General features: G+C 41.1%; 1 protein-coding gene across 3 annotated transcripts in view; it reads left to right on the top strand.

The window, feature by feature from the left end:
- Positions 1-18,650, top strand: part of ADCY8 (adenylate cyclase 8) — a gene marked incomplete at its 3' end in the record, with an annotated part of 230,432 nt that overhangs the window by 170,955 nt on the left and 40,827 nt on the right. For 2 of the 3 annotated variants that reach the window (XM_081265989.1, XM_081265991.1), the window contains 2 exons: positions 867-956; positions 10,673-10,845. In XM_081265989.1, coding sequence (XP_081122115.1) covers positions 867-956; positions 10,673-10,845 — 263 coding nt within the window. The remainder of the gene's footprint in view (positions 1-866; positions 957-10,672; positions 10,846-18,650) is intronic. The other variant, XM_081265990.1, reaches the window with a different exon arrangement.

The raw sequence follows: 18,650 nt of genomic DNA, 5'->3' as shown, positions 1-18,650 counted from the left end.
AAACTCACCATCTAATGAACATGTTACAGATTATGGCAACTGAAATGGAAGTTTGTAGGATGGTTGGCACAGTCTGTGGAGTGGTAGCCGTGATCTCGAGTCTTGAAGGTGCAGCAGATATTTCTGGGGTGCAGAATTTGGAAAGAAGCCCAGTGATGCTAGGCCAGAGCCTTTGGAGTCAGATAGACCTGCGTTCAAATCTCAGGTCCACCCATCACCACCTGGGTGACCCTGGACAAGTTACTTTAGTTCTCAGAGTTTCACCTTTTTTTTTTTTTTTTAGTTGTAAAATGGGGATAAAATAGTGGCTTCATCACAAGGCGGTTGTGAGGCTTTTGTGTATCCAGTGTCTGGCACAGAGGAGGTGTTCAGCCAGTGGATGTTATTCTTTCCTGAGGGCCAAAAAATCCCCAGCAGCAGCACCAGTCCTAGGAAATACCTGTCATCCTGGTGCTGAGTGTCTTCTGGAAAAAAAGTGTCCCTTCAGGTCCCTCAAATCCTCCCAGCTATTGATCTGGAAATGGGCTATGATCTGACCCCAGAAGTCTTTTCCTGCCGTCCAGCTTTGTCCTCTGAGCCCCCAAGCACCCTCCAGCAACCTGACATGACAGGGCCAACAGAGTAGTCTTAACCCATTTTCCTGACGGGCCTGCAAAAGCTTTTTCTGAGCCAGCACTTGTTTTAAATAAAGGAGGCACTCCAAGCTGGCCCTCCATTCCAAGTGAGCCCCTAGGGCCATCTAGCCCGGGCTGTGGCGGAGCCCAGCTCTGATAGCACACTCCCTCCCAGCACTCACACTGACTTTGTTGTTCCTGTGTCTTTTTGTTTTTTGTTGTTGTTCTTTTTTTTTTTTTTTTAATTCGCAGCTGTGGTGTGATTTTGCCAAGTCGATACCCTTGAAGAACCTGACTTTCAATTCCTCAGCTGTGTTTACAGATATCTGCTCCTACCCAGAGGTATTTATTTACGAGCTCCCCTTGGCGAGTTGCACACAGACATCTCACCAGCTCAAGTCAACAAGACTGGCTGGAGGGCCTCAGGAAGGATTCCCAGCCCACCTTCCTCCACCTCTTCCTCCTCCTTCATCTTTTCCCCCTTGGCTGTCTCTCCTTCTCTTCTGTGTCTTCTGCTTGCCCAGTCCTCCTTCCTGTTCCCTCCTCTCCCTCTTTCCCACTCCACTCCTTCCCAGTATCCCTCTTCCTTCTTCCCCCTCCTCCTCCCCTTTCCCTCTATCCATTTTCCTCCTTCCCCCAAGGCTTCCTCCCCTATTCATTTCCCTCTAGCTTGCCTATCAAATCCTAGAGCAGAACATGTGCCATCGTCCTCAGTTCCAGGCAGAACTGCTGCTGAGAGAGCGCTTGATGCATTGAAAAGGCAGAAAGGACAGAAAGGCAAAACACAGAAACCCACAGCTCAACTTCCCTCGGAGTGGTGGGGGAGCTCCCAGATCACCCTGGGTCAGGAGACACCCAGCCGCAGGCCCTCCTCACAAGGCGTGTCAGGCCCTGTCTTAGCTACGGAGTCACAGGATCCACCTGCAGGGTCTGTCAGCCGTGCCCCAGGCCTTCACATATTGGGGAAGAAGTTCTGTCTCAGGAGGGAAGTTGAAAGGTCTCAGAAGACCCCAACCAACCCCATGCCCTGGGCACCCAGGTAAACTTGTTCTCTAAGAGGCCACCCCCTCCGAGACCCCTCCAGCCTGTGAGAAAAGGCCCCATCTCTCTTTAGGCCTGAGAATTGGCCTCAGAAGCACTCTGAAAAGGAGAGAGAACCCCTCCCTCCACCCATGTGTGCTGACCACCTGCTGATGAGGCAGAGCATTGTGAAGTCCTCCAGACATGTAGGTCAGAGGTTGTCACTGTCTCCAGGTGCTGACCAATAAAAGCAGGGCTCCAAAAGCAACTTGCTGGGCTCATTCAGCAGTGTGCCTGTCTGATCTCCTTCTTCCTCACTTCTTTCCACCCTTTTTCTTTCTCTCTGTCCTTCCTTCCTTCTCTTTTAATTCAATTATCCTTTCTTGGTACTGTGATGGGAACCACATCTCCCTTATTCTGGCTCCCCAGTCCTGGAGGAGGTACTGACTAGGCCTGGGGCTGTGCAGGGCTGGACGGGCCAGGTTCTGTGCAGGGATCAGATGGCCAGATCACGTGCCTGGGACTTCCTCTCTATTTAGCAGACTCTGTGGGATATGAGCTCCATGAGACCTTCTTGGTTTGAAAGGCATGAAGAGTGTCCCAACTTTGGGCAACAGTAAGTAGGGAAAGAATTGGATGGTCAGTGCTAGGCAAAGCTGTATTTCACTTCTGCTAGAGCCAGTTCTTACTCTCTTTGAACTTAAGTTTCCTCATCTATAAAGTGGGAAAATGAATACCTGCTTCCCTGGCTATTGTGGAGCTAAATAAAGTGCTCTCATGGTTTAAAAAAAAAAAAATGCTTTCATGGTGGCTGCCTGGATTAGTTGGTCAATGTTTAATTCCTAATGTGGTATCTGACATAAAGCAGATGTTCATGACCTATAGATCTCCATGTTCCCAAATCAATCTAAACAACACTCTACACCCTTGGCCCCTAACCTGAGATTCCTATCTCATGGATGTGCCAGTCCTAGGAGAGTGGTGAGTAAGCTTGCCAATCACACAGCTCCATTTCTATGCCTCAGTTTCCTTTTCCATGAAATAATGATAAAATTAGTAGCTTCCCCATTGAGTGGTTATACCAATTAAGTAGATAAATTCATACAAAGCACTCAGGTTCCCACCTGGCACAAGAATCTGCTCATTAAATGTCAGCCATGATTTATTATTTTCAATAAAAAGATTTTGATCATGCACTGATGAAGTTATAAAAACGCCTATGCAGACCTATAACACTACAGTAACATACATGTAACATACTCAAAATTATAGAAACAAAATTAAATAAATATGAACTAGAGTTTTAATATTTTCCTTCATTACCAAAGGGTCATCTTGCTTGGGGATCAGCGAACTGTGAGCACAGGCCAGATTTGGATCCACCATTCGCTACTCCAACATATATGACTATTTCTCTGCCCAGGCATTTGTCTGCCATACTAGAAAAAATTAAACATTCAGACCCTCTGAGATGCTTAACCCAACCCCCAACATTCAGAGTGTGTGACCCCAAACAAACCATTCTGTCTCTCTGAGCCTTGGTTTCCTCACCTGTACCTGGTGTTTCACTCACCCCATGCCCAGATCAAAAGCAAGCTGTCAAACATGAGGCTTTAGTAATGTGTGGTATAGATTATAATTTAGTTCTGAATCAGAAGCTTACCTGCTACTAAAAAGTGAAGATGCGGTGTTTCAGTCAGTCTTGCATCATGGTGACCTCAAGACCTGACAAGAACAACTTAGAAGAGGAAAAGAGGCTTTTTGTTCTTTTTGGCTCCTGGTTTCAGAGGTTCAGTCATGGTCATCTGACTCTGGGCCCAAGGTGAGGCAGAGCATCAGGGTGGAAGGGAGTGGCCGAGGGGAACAGCTCAAGGCATGGCAACTAGGAAGCAGAGAGAGAGCTTCCCTCACCAGGGACAAAGTATAAAACCCAGAGTCATCCCCCAGTGACCTACTTCCTTCAGTCACACCCTACCTGCCTACAGTTACCACCCAGTTAATCCATATCATTGGATTAATCCACTGACTAGGTTTTAACTTTCATGATCTAATTATTTCATCTTTGAACATTCTTGCATTGTCTCACACATGAGAAACCTCATGTTCCATAACTTGCAGGAAATGAGTGAAGAAAGAAATATCCCAGCTATGATGTGAGAAGCAACTTAGGGGAAGGAAAAGACATCGGTTTGTGGAACAAATTCAAATCACATGCACAGACCCAGCATGTTGCTAGCTCCAACACATGGAAGAGGTTCTCAGGAAGCTCAGTGGGAAGATTCTGGCTGTAGAATCACATTGCTTTAGTAAGTGCTCTGACCACTCTGAGTAAGCAGCTTACCTACTCATAAAGCAGGCGGAGCTGGCCATGGTTCTGAAGGTTTCCTGAGAGCTGGTTTTTCTGCAGCGGTATGCTTACCTGAGTCCTGCCTCCTGGCATCCTGGCCCTTCCTTCCCCTCCATCTCTTCAAGTCCTTCCCAGCCTTCAAGCCTCCCTGTTCATCATGCATTTTAGCAAGCCCCACCCCTCAGATCATCTCTCTCCTGCCTTCTCACACCTCCTATGGCGTTGACTTGGAACTCACACCCCAGCCTTTCCATAACTGATTTATGTAGCTAGGACAGTCTACCCATCCCCTCAAATTAATAATTTCTTTTAAGGGAGAAGATAATAGTGTATGGTTATTCCTGGTTACCCAAAGGCCCAGCAGAGAACAGTTTAGCCATGTTTAGAGAGAAGGGAGGCACTTTTTAATAGAATAACATGGCAAGGTTCACCAAATATATGAAACAATAGTTTTCAAGATCCTGGCCATTCGTCAATTAAGGACAGTGATCTCTGAGAGATAGGAACAGACAATGTGAGCCCCATGACTTCCAGAACTTATTACTGCCTTAAGAGGCTTTCAGGCCATAAAACCCAGATAAAACCAGTGGATACCTGATTTGGGAACACACAGCTAGGAGTCTGGGGGACCAAGGCCACTGGAGTTGACAGAGCACACTACCAGAGAGGAGAAAACTACAGAGAGAGAAGCCCAGAGATCTGCAGAGGGCCCAATCAGTGCCAGTGACACTGGGTGTTCACCACCTGGAAGGACAAGTGCCTGGAGCTCCCACAGGACTGGAGGTGGTGAGTGTTTCCACCAGCCAGCCTGAGGAACGGCCCAATTCATGAGCTACTTGGTCATCAGAAGGGTCCTGCTTCAGCAGTGTGAAAAAGTCCTTCCTCGATTATATGCTGCCCTGATTCTTCCTAAAATTTTTATAAGTAAGACCCAAAGAGATCTAGCTAGTTCCACATAATTTAGTTGTGTCCTAGAATAGATTTAAAGACTATTTATAAGAATATATAAATATTCAGGATTTAACAAGGTGAAGTCAGGAGGGCTGGCATCCAAAGATTGCCACATTTAAAGGAGGAAAAGATAACTGATAATGAGGGAGGGGGAAACAACTAATGGAAATCAAGCCAAGGCTGCCCATGTATGCTAGAATTAGCAAACATGGACAGCGAAGTAATTATTACAACTGTACTGCAGATGTTCCAAAACTCAAGCTACATGGGAGATATATAAAAGGTCAAACTGAATATCTACAAGACAAAACGATGATGTGCAAGATTAAAACTACACTGATAGGAAATTTAAAATATAAAACATTTCAGACAAAAAAATAGTGAAATTGATGATACAACAATAGAAATACCCAAATTCAAATACAAAAATAAAACAATAATTAAAATAAAAACAGTATCAGGGAGCATTTCCAGCACCATAATATGTGCATAACTGGTGTGACCCCTCCCTCCCCCCAAAAAAAAGAAAAAGAGAAGAGAAAGGGGAGAGAGAAAAACCCATTTAATGAACTAATGGCCACATTTTTCCAAATGAAACTGTACATCTACAGATCCAAAAACTTCAGCAAATTCCAGTCACAAGAAACATTAAACACACATACACATACTCACACATACACATAGTCATCATCATTTTCAAATTGCTGAAGACCAGCTGGGCATGGTGGTGCATGCCTGTAATCCCAGCATCTCAGGAGACTGAGGCAGGAGGATCACATGAGGAAAGCCAGCCTCAGCAACTTATCAAAGCCATAAACAATTTAGCAAGACCCCGTCTCAAAATAAAATACAAATAAATCAAAAGGATTGCTGTGTGGCTCAGTGGTTCAGTGCCCCTGTGTTCAATACCTAGTCCCCCCGCCAACAAAAAAGATTGCTTAAGACCAGTAATAAAGACAAAAATCTTTAAAAGCAGAAGGGGGAAAATACGTTAAAAATATTATATACTAAAACAGGTAAACATCACAGAAGATTAAAACAAACAAACAAAAAAACTATGAAAGCCAGAATTTAGAATAAACTAAAGCATTTTAAGATCATACCAGAGCACCAGACACGAACAAAAAGACTCTTTTCCTAACTAGCAAGATGCAGGAAATGGCATGGAGCACAGGACCACTATGCTCCACCTGCAACCCTGGTGACACCCTCACAAGTGTACAGGTGACAACCTCAGGCTGAGGCTCGGGGGAAGCAGAGCAGCTCTGTCCTTCACCTCTGCACACTTTTCTATGCTGCTTGTGCCAGGTGCTGATATGACTAGAATCAGGTTGAGTCTGAGTCCATCAATAAGTCTGGATGAACCACAGTGACTTTTCTTGGCTGCCCAAGTGGGTACCGGGAGTTCAGTCCGTGGAACTTGTGTGGATAGATGCTCCATGCCCTCTTCCCATATCATGTAAAATCCTTCTTCCTCCTCCTCTCCTAAAAGGAAACCAAGCACATGTTGCCAATTTATGGCACTTTGTGACAATGTCTTAACATCTGTACAGCTCCTTTCAGCATGGCACAATTCCTGGTGCATGGCGAGTCCTCAGTCAACAATCATGGATTAATGAATGCATGGTTTAGTGTTACGTGCTTGCTGCTTGTTAGAAGAATTAGGTATTGCTCCCCTTAAGACCTTATTATGTCATGGGACTCAAATTTTTTCAGACATAAAGGAAATTGCTTTATTTGTAATTTCCCAGACCAGTATCATTCGAGAGAATAAAGCCCTGCATATTCAGAAGCAGCAAAGTGCCATATGACCTTTCCCTCTCCTTTAAAGTTAGGGTAATGATCATTCCTATCCTTGGATCATTTTAAGAATTTAAAAAGATGAAGAATGTAAAGCCACCTGTACCTTTCCCAGAATATGTGTCTAATAACTGTTGAGTTGTAATTGTCACAGCTACCCTCCACCAAATGTACAGGTATCTCCCCTAGGTGGTCCCCCATCTTGCCTGGAATTCATGTATGGCAAGGGCCTTGTTGGCCTCATACCTCCACGTCTTCAGTATTGGTCCTTATTCTATGCACAGTTCATCCTTCCCCATTGAAATGTCTTCGACCTCTTTTTCCTAACTTGGGTATCAAAGTGCCAATGCACATTGCATTATCTAATTTTTTAATAGTCAAAAATGATATCTTATTATTGAGTCTTTTTTCCCTTTTCCAAAGGAAAATATAATTACTGGGAACTTTGTCCAATACCAGCATTTCCCCTACAAATCTAAGCATTGCTGTATTTTATTATTTTAAAAAATCTAGGAAGAATCAGGAAATCACATTATTATATAGGATGTGGAATTCTCAGAATTATAAGGATTCACTCTAAAACAGGCACTCAACTCACTGCTGCATTTGATACTGTGTTAAAATAAGAATAAAGAACATTACAAAAGGAAATAATTCACTCAAGAGCTATACTGTTCTGTGTACATATTTTGCAGTGTATATACAATTTTTCAACCTACTTTCTAGTTTAATTATCTTTTTAAATTTTTGTTTTTTGTATTTATTTTTTAGTTGTAGTTGAACACAATACCTTTATTTTATTTATATTTATATTTATGTGGTGCTGAGGATTGAACCCAGGGCCTTGCATGTGCTAGGCAAGCGTTCTACTGCTGAGCCACAACCCCATCCCCTAGTTTAATTATTTTTAAAATGGTCTCTATGTGACCATTTAAAAGCTCTCCTAAAAACACTTCTTTATAGAATTTTTTTAATTCTTTGGGCTCTATATTATTTTTCCTACTTCCTCTTCCCATTCCTCTTCCTGTTTCCTATTGAGTAGAAATTGTTAGGAATGGGAAAAGTCTCATTCCTCTTCATCCACCACCTAAAGTACAGCAGTGTCTGTGTTTTAGTCTATGCCCTGTCTGTATTTCACATTCAGCCTGGGTGGTTTCTTCCTGCCACATCAGCTGAACAAGGCTAAATCTGCCTCTAGGGACCCATCTGTCCTCCTGGGGTTCCGTAGAAGAATGGAAGTTGTTAGACAGAAAGATGGTAACCACCTTGGATCTAGTACCTGCCCCTGTTGCAGGATACATGCAGCTGAATCTCCAGACCACTAAGAGGGGTTTTCACAGGGCTTTTTGCAGAACCAAAGCTTCTACAGCTTCCTGACTTTCCTTCCATTTTCTAGTCCCACTTCCACTATTCATTTAAAATGTGAAGGGGACAAAAAAGTTGCTCCTGATGTCCAGGGCCCCGTTGTCTATGACATCTCAGAGTTTTGAGTGTCTTCACAAGGTTCAATTTATACTTAGTAGAAGGTTTGCTAAGCCCTACAAGGCAGTGAGGTGATTCCTCCATTGGAGTGGAGGATGGCGGGAGAGATGGTAAGAACACATCGGCACAACTGATTGAGGTAACAAAACAAGATCCCTCCATCCATCGTTCAAACACATGATTCTATCCCCTCATGACACCTTCCGAAGGCTGGGTGGTGAGGGGAGGATGAAACACACTTGCTACTTTTCTGCCTGCCTGTGTTATTCCCTCTGCTATGATCAGTTGCATGACTCTCTAATATATCCCAAAGAATTAATCCTCCAGCCACTGCTCCTTTTAGCTTTGTATGCATGCCATCCTGTCTTCCTATTGTCTAACACGTGAAATCCACTCCATTCCTCAAGGTCAGGTTCAAACTCACCCCTCCTGTCCAACCTTCACCCTTGCCTTCTCCCCACAGGCCATACTTGTTCCTGCCTGGGTACTTGCTTTGTGTTTGCTCACACTGCTGACAAAGCACTTTCCACAGCATACTACTGTTGGCATCTTCACACTTGCTTCACATTCTTTAACCAGGATTTCCTTTAGCCCTGGGTCATTCTTCTCCTTTGGATTTCCAGTACCCACTTCATGCTGTGATTACAGTAGGCATTCAATAAATATTTGTTACATTTTTAAATTCAGTAATTGTGCCCCTGTAAGTCTTTGCTTGAGGAGCAAAATCATTTCAATGACTTTTGATCTAATGCATGATTCCTAATTTGTATTGACAGAGCCACGGCACAGACCTTCATACAAGCAACAATGAACTGAGAACCCCTCAGATCTATTTTGCTTTTCTTTATCCTTTGTTAAAATGGAGTGTCTTGGAGTTTCTCTGAATAAAGAAAATAAACACTAGAGAATGAACTTCTTATCTGCTGGTCACCTCACACACATTTTCCTGCACAGAGACATCAAAATCTTGCCCAAGGAAGGATCTTACAGGACAGCTAAAGAAAGCTTATCACCCCACTTGGTACAAGGACATAATTGGATTTATTAGGAAAGGAAGAGATGAAAGTAAAAGATGCATCAGACACAAGGCTCCTTCAGGCCAGGGACAATGTCTCTTCTATTCCTGAGGCCCAGGGGCTTTGTTCTCAGTCAGGGCACTATCCACATTTGTTTATGTCAATGTTTGTTGACAAGTTGCATGAATGAGTCAGTGTTGTTTAAGAAGTCTTAAACATGTCTTCAGTACTGAATTACTCAGGAATTTGTAGAAATTCTTACCTATCTCCCCTACCCATAGCAAAGCCAGTTGTTACAAACACCCTGAACTGTAGGGATTTTAGAGATTATTAAGCCCAGTATTCCAATTAGAGTCACATTTATATAAGCTAGTTGTACCCAGGTAACCTAGATGCTGCTTTATATCTCAAGATCTTGGGCAATTGACTTAAGCTCTATGAGCCTCAGTTTCTTAGCCCATGAGATGGAATATTTAGAGGTATAGAGGTATTGAGACCAAACTGACACAAAAAGGACCTTAGATAATGCTAGTTTTTCTTCTTTTCCCACTGGAATCATAATCTGGAATGATATACTAGAATATCTCTAAAGGGAAATAGGCTGAGGAGCTTCCCATGGAAGAGTGAATTGTGGCTGATTTGACTGACTAGGAGAACACTCCAGTATTCCATCTCTGGAGTGATCCTAAACTTGTAATTTGAAAGGTTTACTCCAGATACAGGGTAATAGATATCATGCTGTTCTCTGTAGGGTGCAATGGAGGAATGAGGCAGGATTCAGAGCTATCCAGGAAAGCTTCTCAGAGGAAAGGACACTGGATTGACATTTGTTGGAGGAGTAAGACTTAGTCACATGGACCTGAGTTGAGCAGAGACTTTGAGGCACTGGGGAGGGTCTAGAGAGTAAAAGGGAGTCTGATGCATGCAATAGCCCTGTTATTCAGAAGGAAAAACAATTTGAGGGAGTGGAGAGCAATAAAAGGACTTCTGAGTCAAGAACTAACATGATCAGATCTAGAAATACTGGGTAGAGAATGACAGCATGCATTGGATAGGGCTTGGAGGTGGCCAGAAAACTATTCCAGAGTGTTCCTGGGAACTAAAATGATCAGGTAAAAGGTGAACGCTTGCAGGATGTGAGATGTTAGGAAAGTAGAACCTATGGACTAAGAATGGCCTGACCATGAAACATGGGGAAGAGGAAGGGTTCTGGCTTGGGGATGGTGTCAATGGTGATCTCATTCACAGAAGTAGGAGCATAGGTTGGGAGATAGGAAAATAAAGAGTTCAGTTAGGGACCTATTGAATTTCAGGAGGCCCTGAGGCCTCCAAGTGGAAATGCTCAGCAAACATCTGTATGAGGAAAGCTGTCGGCATCCATGGCTAGGAGAGGGGGCCTCTTCAGTCACTGTGGAGCCTGACCCCCTGTTCTCTGTTCGCAGTACTTCGTCTTCACGGGCGTGTTGGCCATGGTGACCTGTGCAGTTTTCCTTCGACTGAACTCCGTTCTGAAGCTGGCTGTGCTGCTGATTATGATTGCCATCTATGCCCTGTTGACGGAAACCATCTATGCAGGTCTCTTTCTGCGTTATGACAACCTGAACCACAGTGGAGAGTAAGCACTCACCATTGCTCAGCGCTCAGCGGGAGGTGAACCCATTGGGAATACATTGAGCTGGGTATAAAAACTTTGGGACTGATTTGGTATTGAGTTAGATTTCAATTCAGGCATTCTCTAACTTATAAATCTAAGTAAAACCACTTCTTTTCAAATTATTTATATAAATTATAGATTAGTTAATTAAATTTTAGACTAAATAGTACCTAAGTAATAGTTCGGATAACCTCCAAACCTCATAATTTGTGATTTCTTCAATAATAGCAGCTCTAAGACTTGGTATGATCTGATTTTAATTTGGCTATTGCAATATTAATGATAGCAGCCACCATGGATTGAACACGTATGCTCCTTACATTGTTATTTTTTAAAGTACAGAAAAATACAAAAAGTGACATCAGCCTGGATTTCTCAGAGAAAAGTTCATAAGGCAATGCTTAAGTGCTAATGCAACTCCAGGGCTGTGAAAATGAGGGAAAGGAAGTCTGGAGGCAAATGTGAGTGAGCGGTGTCCTGTTATGCTGGCAGCGGAGGTTGTAAAGTGATTCAGCTGGTGCCTTGGAGGATGCATTTGCTCTGCTGATTAAAGTGTCTCTGGATAAGCTGTAGGGTGGGGGAGTGTCTCAGAACAGAGGAACACAGAGGAATGTGTCTCTGGGCTCCTTCTCTCTCTTTTCTCCAATGGTCAATGTCGATTCTCCAGAAGCACTTCCTGGTGACATCACTTGGCCAGTTCTGCAGTCTCCTGGGAAACCAGCCTTACACAGGACATAAGGGAAGGAGCACATATTGAAGGCTGGCTAGCTGGGCTCAGGTGTAGGAAGCACACATGTCCAGCTGAGGCCAGAAGGAGTAACCGATAAAGAGAAAAACAAAGCCAAGATATTTCAAGAATCCTCAGAAAATGTGCCTGAAACTAATATGAGCATCTGTGAACCAACCCCAGAAATAAATAATGCGTATAATTAGTCACATGAATTTTTGTATTTGTTACAAAAATAAAAATGAAGCATTTCAGACATTGTTGAAATTTCCTCCTCCAAGGTCAAACTCCTCTCCCCCTCCCATGAGCCAACTCCTAATACACTTAATATATATCCTTTGTTTGCATGACTTCTAATACATATTTAGCTATGTCCATATCTATAATTGTTTTGTAATATCATTTTGTAGTCATACAATATTGTGTTTTTCAGATCCTTTGAGGCTGACATCTGTAGATCTAATTCATTTTAGCTATGGTCTGTATTTAATATGAACATACCAAAATATATTCCCACTTTTGACCTATGAATACATTTAGACCATTACCAGTTTTTTTCCTATCATAAAAAAAGGCTTCAGTTATGATCACTATACTTGACTCCTGGAGCTTATGTACAAGCACACTTGCTGGATGTTTGCATTGCCACTTTTAAAACATCATATTTCTAAATTGCTCCTTAACATGACTGAATGATTTCCCTCTTATGCTCAGTGGCCCTATTGCCCCCTATTCTCCCACACACCATAGTTAGACTTTTTAAATCATGCCAAATTTATGGGACTGCACTTGATCTCACTGTTTTTATTTGCAGTTTCCTGATTATGAATAAACTTGTGCATCTTTCTATTTACTTATTAACTAGTTGAGCTTCCTTTTACTAAAATTGCCAGGTCATGTCCTCTGCCCTATTTTCTATGGGGTTGTTCACATATTTCTTACAGAATTCGCAAGAGTTTGTTTTTCTTTTTAATTCTCAAATAAAGATTGTGTACATTTATGGTGTACAAAAGGATTTTATATAGATATATATATAGATAGATAGATAGATGTTAGAATAGCTAAATTGAGTTAATTAATATGCTTTTGCTGACATATTTGGTTTTTTGTTGTGAGAGCCATTAAAAATCTACTCTTCATAAATTTTCACATTTAAAATACATTGTTAGCCACTCACGGTGGCACACACCTGTAATACCAGCTACTCAAGAGGCTGAGACAGGAAGATCTTGAGTTCAAAGCCAGTCTCAGCAACAGTGAGGCCCAAAACAACTCAGTGAGCCCCTGTCTCTAAATAAAGTACAAAATATGGCTGAAGATGTGGCTCAGTGGTTGAGTACCCCTGAGTTCAATCCTTGGTGCCCAAAAAATTATAGTAATAAAATAAAATATGTTGTTATTAACCATAGTCACCCTGTTGTACAATAGATCTCTTCAAATTATGTCCATTGTCTAGTAGAAATTGTGTCTCCTTCAACCAATATCTCCCAATCTCCTACCCCCGACCCTAGTAACCACCCCCTATCTCTCCCTCTTAAAATTCAACTTTTTTAAGATTCTATATATAAGTGCCAAAAAAAAGAGTATTTGTCTTTCTGTTCCTGGCCTATTTCACTTAATATAATGTCCACCAGATTCATCTATGTTGTAGCTAATAGAAAGGTTTCTTCTTCTTTTTTTTAAGGCTGAGTAGCTTTCTGTTGTAAATATGTACCACATTTTTTTCACTTTTTTTATCCATTCATCTTTTGATGGACACTTGGGTTGCTCTCTCATTTTCAATTCAGCATTCTTCACAGTAACCAAGATATAACAGTTTATAATTGGTAGGTACTAATGGGTGGTTGTTACACACATGTGTGGTGTATTTTATGTGTTTCCCCCTTTTAAGTCTTCACAGTAACATTTTAAAGAACATAGGCTAAGAGAGGTTAACAATTCCTTGGGTGTGCATGGCCAATAAATAATAGATCTGGATTCAGACTTGAATCTTTCCATCTCTAAAGGCAATGCGTGTAAATGCTGCATGCATCTTTTTTAAAGAGGGCTGAAGAACTGCCCGCCATATTGCCAGGGCGCAAGGAAAGTCAGAACAGTTCCAAATTAGGTAAGAAGTTCAAAAGGTGTCCCATGACTAAACAGAAATGAGCACAAAAGAAGGCAAAGAGGTATGTGAATAAAATGGGCCACCTTTGTTGTAAAAATGAAACCCTGAACTTTATTCACTGGAAGGGAAGCACCGTACTAATGCAACAAGTCCTGGCTTTAGCTTCAAATCCAGATTCTGTTGTTTACAAAATCACTTCCCATCTCTGGACCTGGCTCACAGGTGAAGTGGAATAGATGTACTCTATTAGTCAACTTGAGCTGCCATCACAACATTCCACAGACTGGACCAAGATTCAGGTGAAAAGTCTCAGATGTTCTTTCAACTGATTGCATTACAGCTGATTGGAGGGCTGTCTTCCTGACTTGCACATGGCCACCTTCTTGCTAGGACTTTAAATGATGTATGTGAGAGAGAGCAAGAAAGCACACTGGTGCTTCTTCCTCTTTTTATAAGGGCACCAGGCCTATTAGATTAAAGCCCACATTTTTATTACTTCATTTAATCTTAAGGATCTCTTTTTAGATGCTATCTCCACATACAGCTATACTGGAGGTTAGAGTTTCAACATATGAGTTTGAGGGGGACACAATTCCATCTATAACATTGTTCCAGGGCTATTCTGAGATTCCAAAATGCCTGGCATATAGTAGATGCTCAGTATATGTTCATTCTTATTATCGCCTCCTTCTATGGAGAGAAGTGCAGTTCTGAATTCTGCTCTGATGTCCTCAAGAGAAGTTTGCAGTTGCATTGTTAAGTAAGCCCTTGTGAAAGTGGAGATAACCCCAAGTTCATTGCTGCTGATGATCAAGAGCTTTTTTCAGATTTTTCCTGACTTGAGGTCAGACATTGGTTAGTCTTGTATTGCTTCACTCTCTGCTGTCAATCAAAGTAAATTAATAAGAAATAAAAGAGCTCAGTCAGTCAGCCTTCTGTCTCAGCAGCTTTATAGACAGTGGCTTAACAACCATGGTGTCCAGTTGGCAGTCAGGCTGCTTCTGCTGATGAGACTAAACAAATGCTTTAGGAGCTCATACTAGTCCAGGGACATTTCTGCTGATGATTTCTAGGTGTCCTTCAGCAGGTAAAATATAAAAGATGGAAAACATGGAGAACCTTGCACAGAGCAGATTCTTCTCCTCTGGAGCAGTCCCAAATTCTTTAGACTGGTGTCTCCCAATCTACTCATTGGATTCCTTCCATGGCAAGCCTGTGTCTCAGTAGATAACACTGAGCCCCAAAACAAAAGGCACCTTACCCCCAGCATCTTATCAGTCCCTAGATATTCATCTTCCCCAGAATCCCTTGCAGGGAAGCCCATATGTCATAATGTATGTGAGTACAAATTTAACAGCTGGATTCAAATCTCAGCACTCCCCTCTACCAACTGTGATGCTGAACAATTTCACTTAAAATTATTTAACTTCTCTGAACCCTGTTTTTCTCATCCATGAATAAAATTAAAATAGTGAGCATATAAAAAGAATCTAATTGATAATAGAGTCTTAGCACAAAGTCTTCATAGAATAAGCAATTGATTAATGCTAAAATTTCATTAAATATAATGGCTTCATATCACAAACACTGTCACTCTAGAAAGTTCCTCATCCTTATCTGTGGACTTCCATTCCCTAACTGGTTTCCTAGCATCTATTCTCAGTTCACCCATCCCAAAACCATCTGGTCAATTCACACATCTTAAAACCCTTCATGGGCTCCCTTAACTATAAGAGGCTAATAAGTTTGTTGAGGATTTCCAAGCTCTTCTTCTTCTGGCCCACATTGACTGCTTCATTCTATCTCCTATGACTCACAGGTCAGCATTCGCTGCCCACACTCTCTAAGCACAGGAAGTCATGTGCTTCTTCCCTCCTGAGCTTCTGAATGAATGTCCTTGTCCTGATGCTCTGTCTCCCAGATTCCAGCCCATCATTCTCAAGGACAGTCTCCTTGGTGAAACTTTCTTTAATAACTTCCCATTTTCTAATCCATGTGAATAATTTTTGTCAGTGCCCCTACCTCTCTGTGTTGCAGTTATTAATTTCTATGTCTTCCTCTTCCATTGGAACAGGAGCTTTTGAGGGCAAGGACTATTTCTCATATTTATATTTCAGCACTTGAGAGTATCTGGCAGTAGGTGTCCAATTGAATATTTCTGGAATATTAAGTGAATGAGTACCTGAAAGGAACATTAGCTCATTCGGAATCTTATTACTCTCATCTAAAACCCCTACAAATTTTTTGTCACTGGTGTCCTTAAACCATGTGCTGCCCATTCATATGAATAGTTTGCTTTTGGACTTACGTGTCTTGCTTCAAAATTAATGTGATTCCGTGTGGCTAACCTTTCTATCTTGTTCCAGAACATTTTCTATCCTTACCCTTTCATAGTTTTTATTAGCTATACATTCTGATAATCACAAGAGATTATTTCTGTGCCACCGATGCCTTGTTGATTTCTTTAAAGATAAGCAAATAGTGGAATATATTACAATACAAGTCAGAAAGCCTAGAATCTATTTTTGACTCTTGCTTCTGCTCAGGAGTGGCCACATTGCTAATGTAGAAAGGCAGCACAATATGCTTACTAAGGGTATTAACTTCTCTGGCTCTAGTAATAATTGGCCCACTTTGTAAGTGTTGGTAGTGGTGGAACGAGTCTCCTTCCAATGTCTACACTGAAGTCTGGGAGTGACAATAACAGTATTTATGCTACTCTTCACTTCCAGAAGATCTACAAGGACATTATTTTAATCTACAAAATCTCTCAACATCTACCATGAACTTATTGTTACAAAGTAGATGCTTCCAAAAGGAACAAGTACCATCTTTATCTTCTATTTCTCTATTCACTCCTCCACTCTGCCACATCCCCCATGCACATACATTCAGATGCTTCATTCCCTGACCCTTCTCATTCTCCTTTCAGGCTTCTGGAGCTAAACAGCATGAGTAAGGGTGTTCTTCGCAGTCTCCAGGCTAGATAAACCACAGTTACCAAGTCATCCTGACAAGACTATCCCAATAGTGTCGGGTATTGAAGGCATTCCAGACATTAAATGTGATACCAGATGAGGCTCTCACAAGTGAGAATGAGTTGGAATAGATAATATCAAGAAAAAACACATAGGGAAGCACTTTCAAAGAAAACCAATGAAAGATGGTGCTGGCAGGATCTAGAAGCCACGTGGCATGAGGACAGATTTCTTCTCACCTAAATTTCTATCACTTTGATCCCCATTTGCATTCAAAAAGGTTCTGTGATTGGTTTAATGCTCTACTGTCATCATCTTGAAACTTAATGATTTTTCCAAGAAGCCCTCCTGCATTTCTATGTTGCACGTGACCCCACAACTTACAAAGTCAATTCTGTCACACTTATCCACATGTGGCATTCATCGTAGATGAGGAATGAACACCCAAGAGATAGCCCACATACAGGGTGGAAGCCAAATAGCATCCATCCAACATCACATAAGCTCCATTCATCCACCTGCCTATCCAGTCAACACACACTACCCTCTGTCGTCAGCTTTGGCCAGGTGCAGAGTCACAGATGAATAAGAATCATATCCACCCTTTAGGGGCTTAGGGTCAAGCAACAATAAGTAGCTGCATGTAGGACAGAATTATGAAAAAGATAACTGAGATCTGGGTTGATAAGTTGTCACCTTGCCCAACCTCTGTAAACTAGAGTGAATTACTTAACACCTGAGTTGTGTTTTCTCCTTCTCCAGAATAAGTATCATAGCCTATTATTTTTGATATGACAAAGCCAGAAGTGACCATCTCAAATGTAATAGAAAATAAGCACCTAACAAATGTATATCATTAATATGCACTAGAATAAAAGATAAATTAAAATGGGATGGTCTATTATAGGTTCCATGGAGGCAGATGGGAACTAATAACAAAACTAAAAAATTAGAGTTGAATGCTCAATACTGAAGGCTATGAATTTGGCAGCTGAGATGTGAGTTCCCAACCAGCTGTGACACAGACGAGCTGTGTAACCATGAAGAAGTAACTTCTCTCTGGTCCACAGTCTCCTGCTGATAAAATAAAAGGCTTGCAAGTGATATGATATTGTGTCTGATACACATACTATAGAACTGAGTGGATTTACAAAATATACATTGTATTTTGTGACATAGAATTGTTTTCATGATTTACACGAAGTTCAGAAGTATAGGTTATGAAAATGTTATGAAGTTATAAAATTAAATTTAAATACTATGAAAAAATATTATGAGTTAAAATGTTATAAAGTTACAAAATAGTATGCACCAGAGAATCCTGCATTTGTCAACATATTTTCATGAGGTAAAAGAAAATGACACTTAATTGACTCCAAGGATAATTTTTATTTTCTTATTGGTAAGTTTTTAAATTTCCAAATATACTACAATTATCACAAATACTTCTTTAATGAGTAATATTCAAATGTAATACTAATCTTTAAGATACATCAGATAAGGTGCTCTCTAAAAATTATTATAACCCTGAGAATTTCATTATTCTACATGTTTTGATTAATGATGTTCTTTCCTGTTAGCATGGGAAGACAGCAGTATTACTCAGTGATTTTATTAATCCAAATAAATCAGTTTAAAATGTCCTTGGTCCCCAACACTCAATATCAAGTGAAGTATTATAATATGGTATAGAATTCAGCCATTTGGCTCTCTTCAGAAGTTTTTCAAAGAATTAGAGAGGCTACAAAAAAAATCTTCTAAATTCAAAGCATAATTTCTTTTGGATGTTTCTCAGCCTAGCTGACTTACTGTGCATATTCTGCAGTCTCTACTTAGCCTTTTTTTTTTCATCTGAAGTACAGCTAAACACTGGAGATTGTTCACAATTTTCCTTTACTTTTGCTTCTGAGTTTCATCTAGTCATCTTTCTATTTTTGGTCAATCACTACTTTCA

The sequence above is a fragment of the Spermophilus citellus genome (assembly GCF_964194105.1).
Source record: "Spermophilus citellus genome assembly, chromosome: 14".
Taxonomy (NCBI): domain Eukaryota; kingdom Metazoa; phylum Chordata; class Mammalia; order Rodentia; family Sciuridae; genus Spermophilus; species Spermophilus citellus.
Note: the sequence above shows the minus strand (reverse complement) of the source record. Positions and strands in the feature narration are given on the sequence as shown.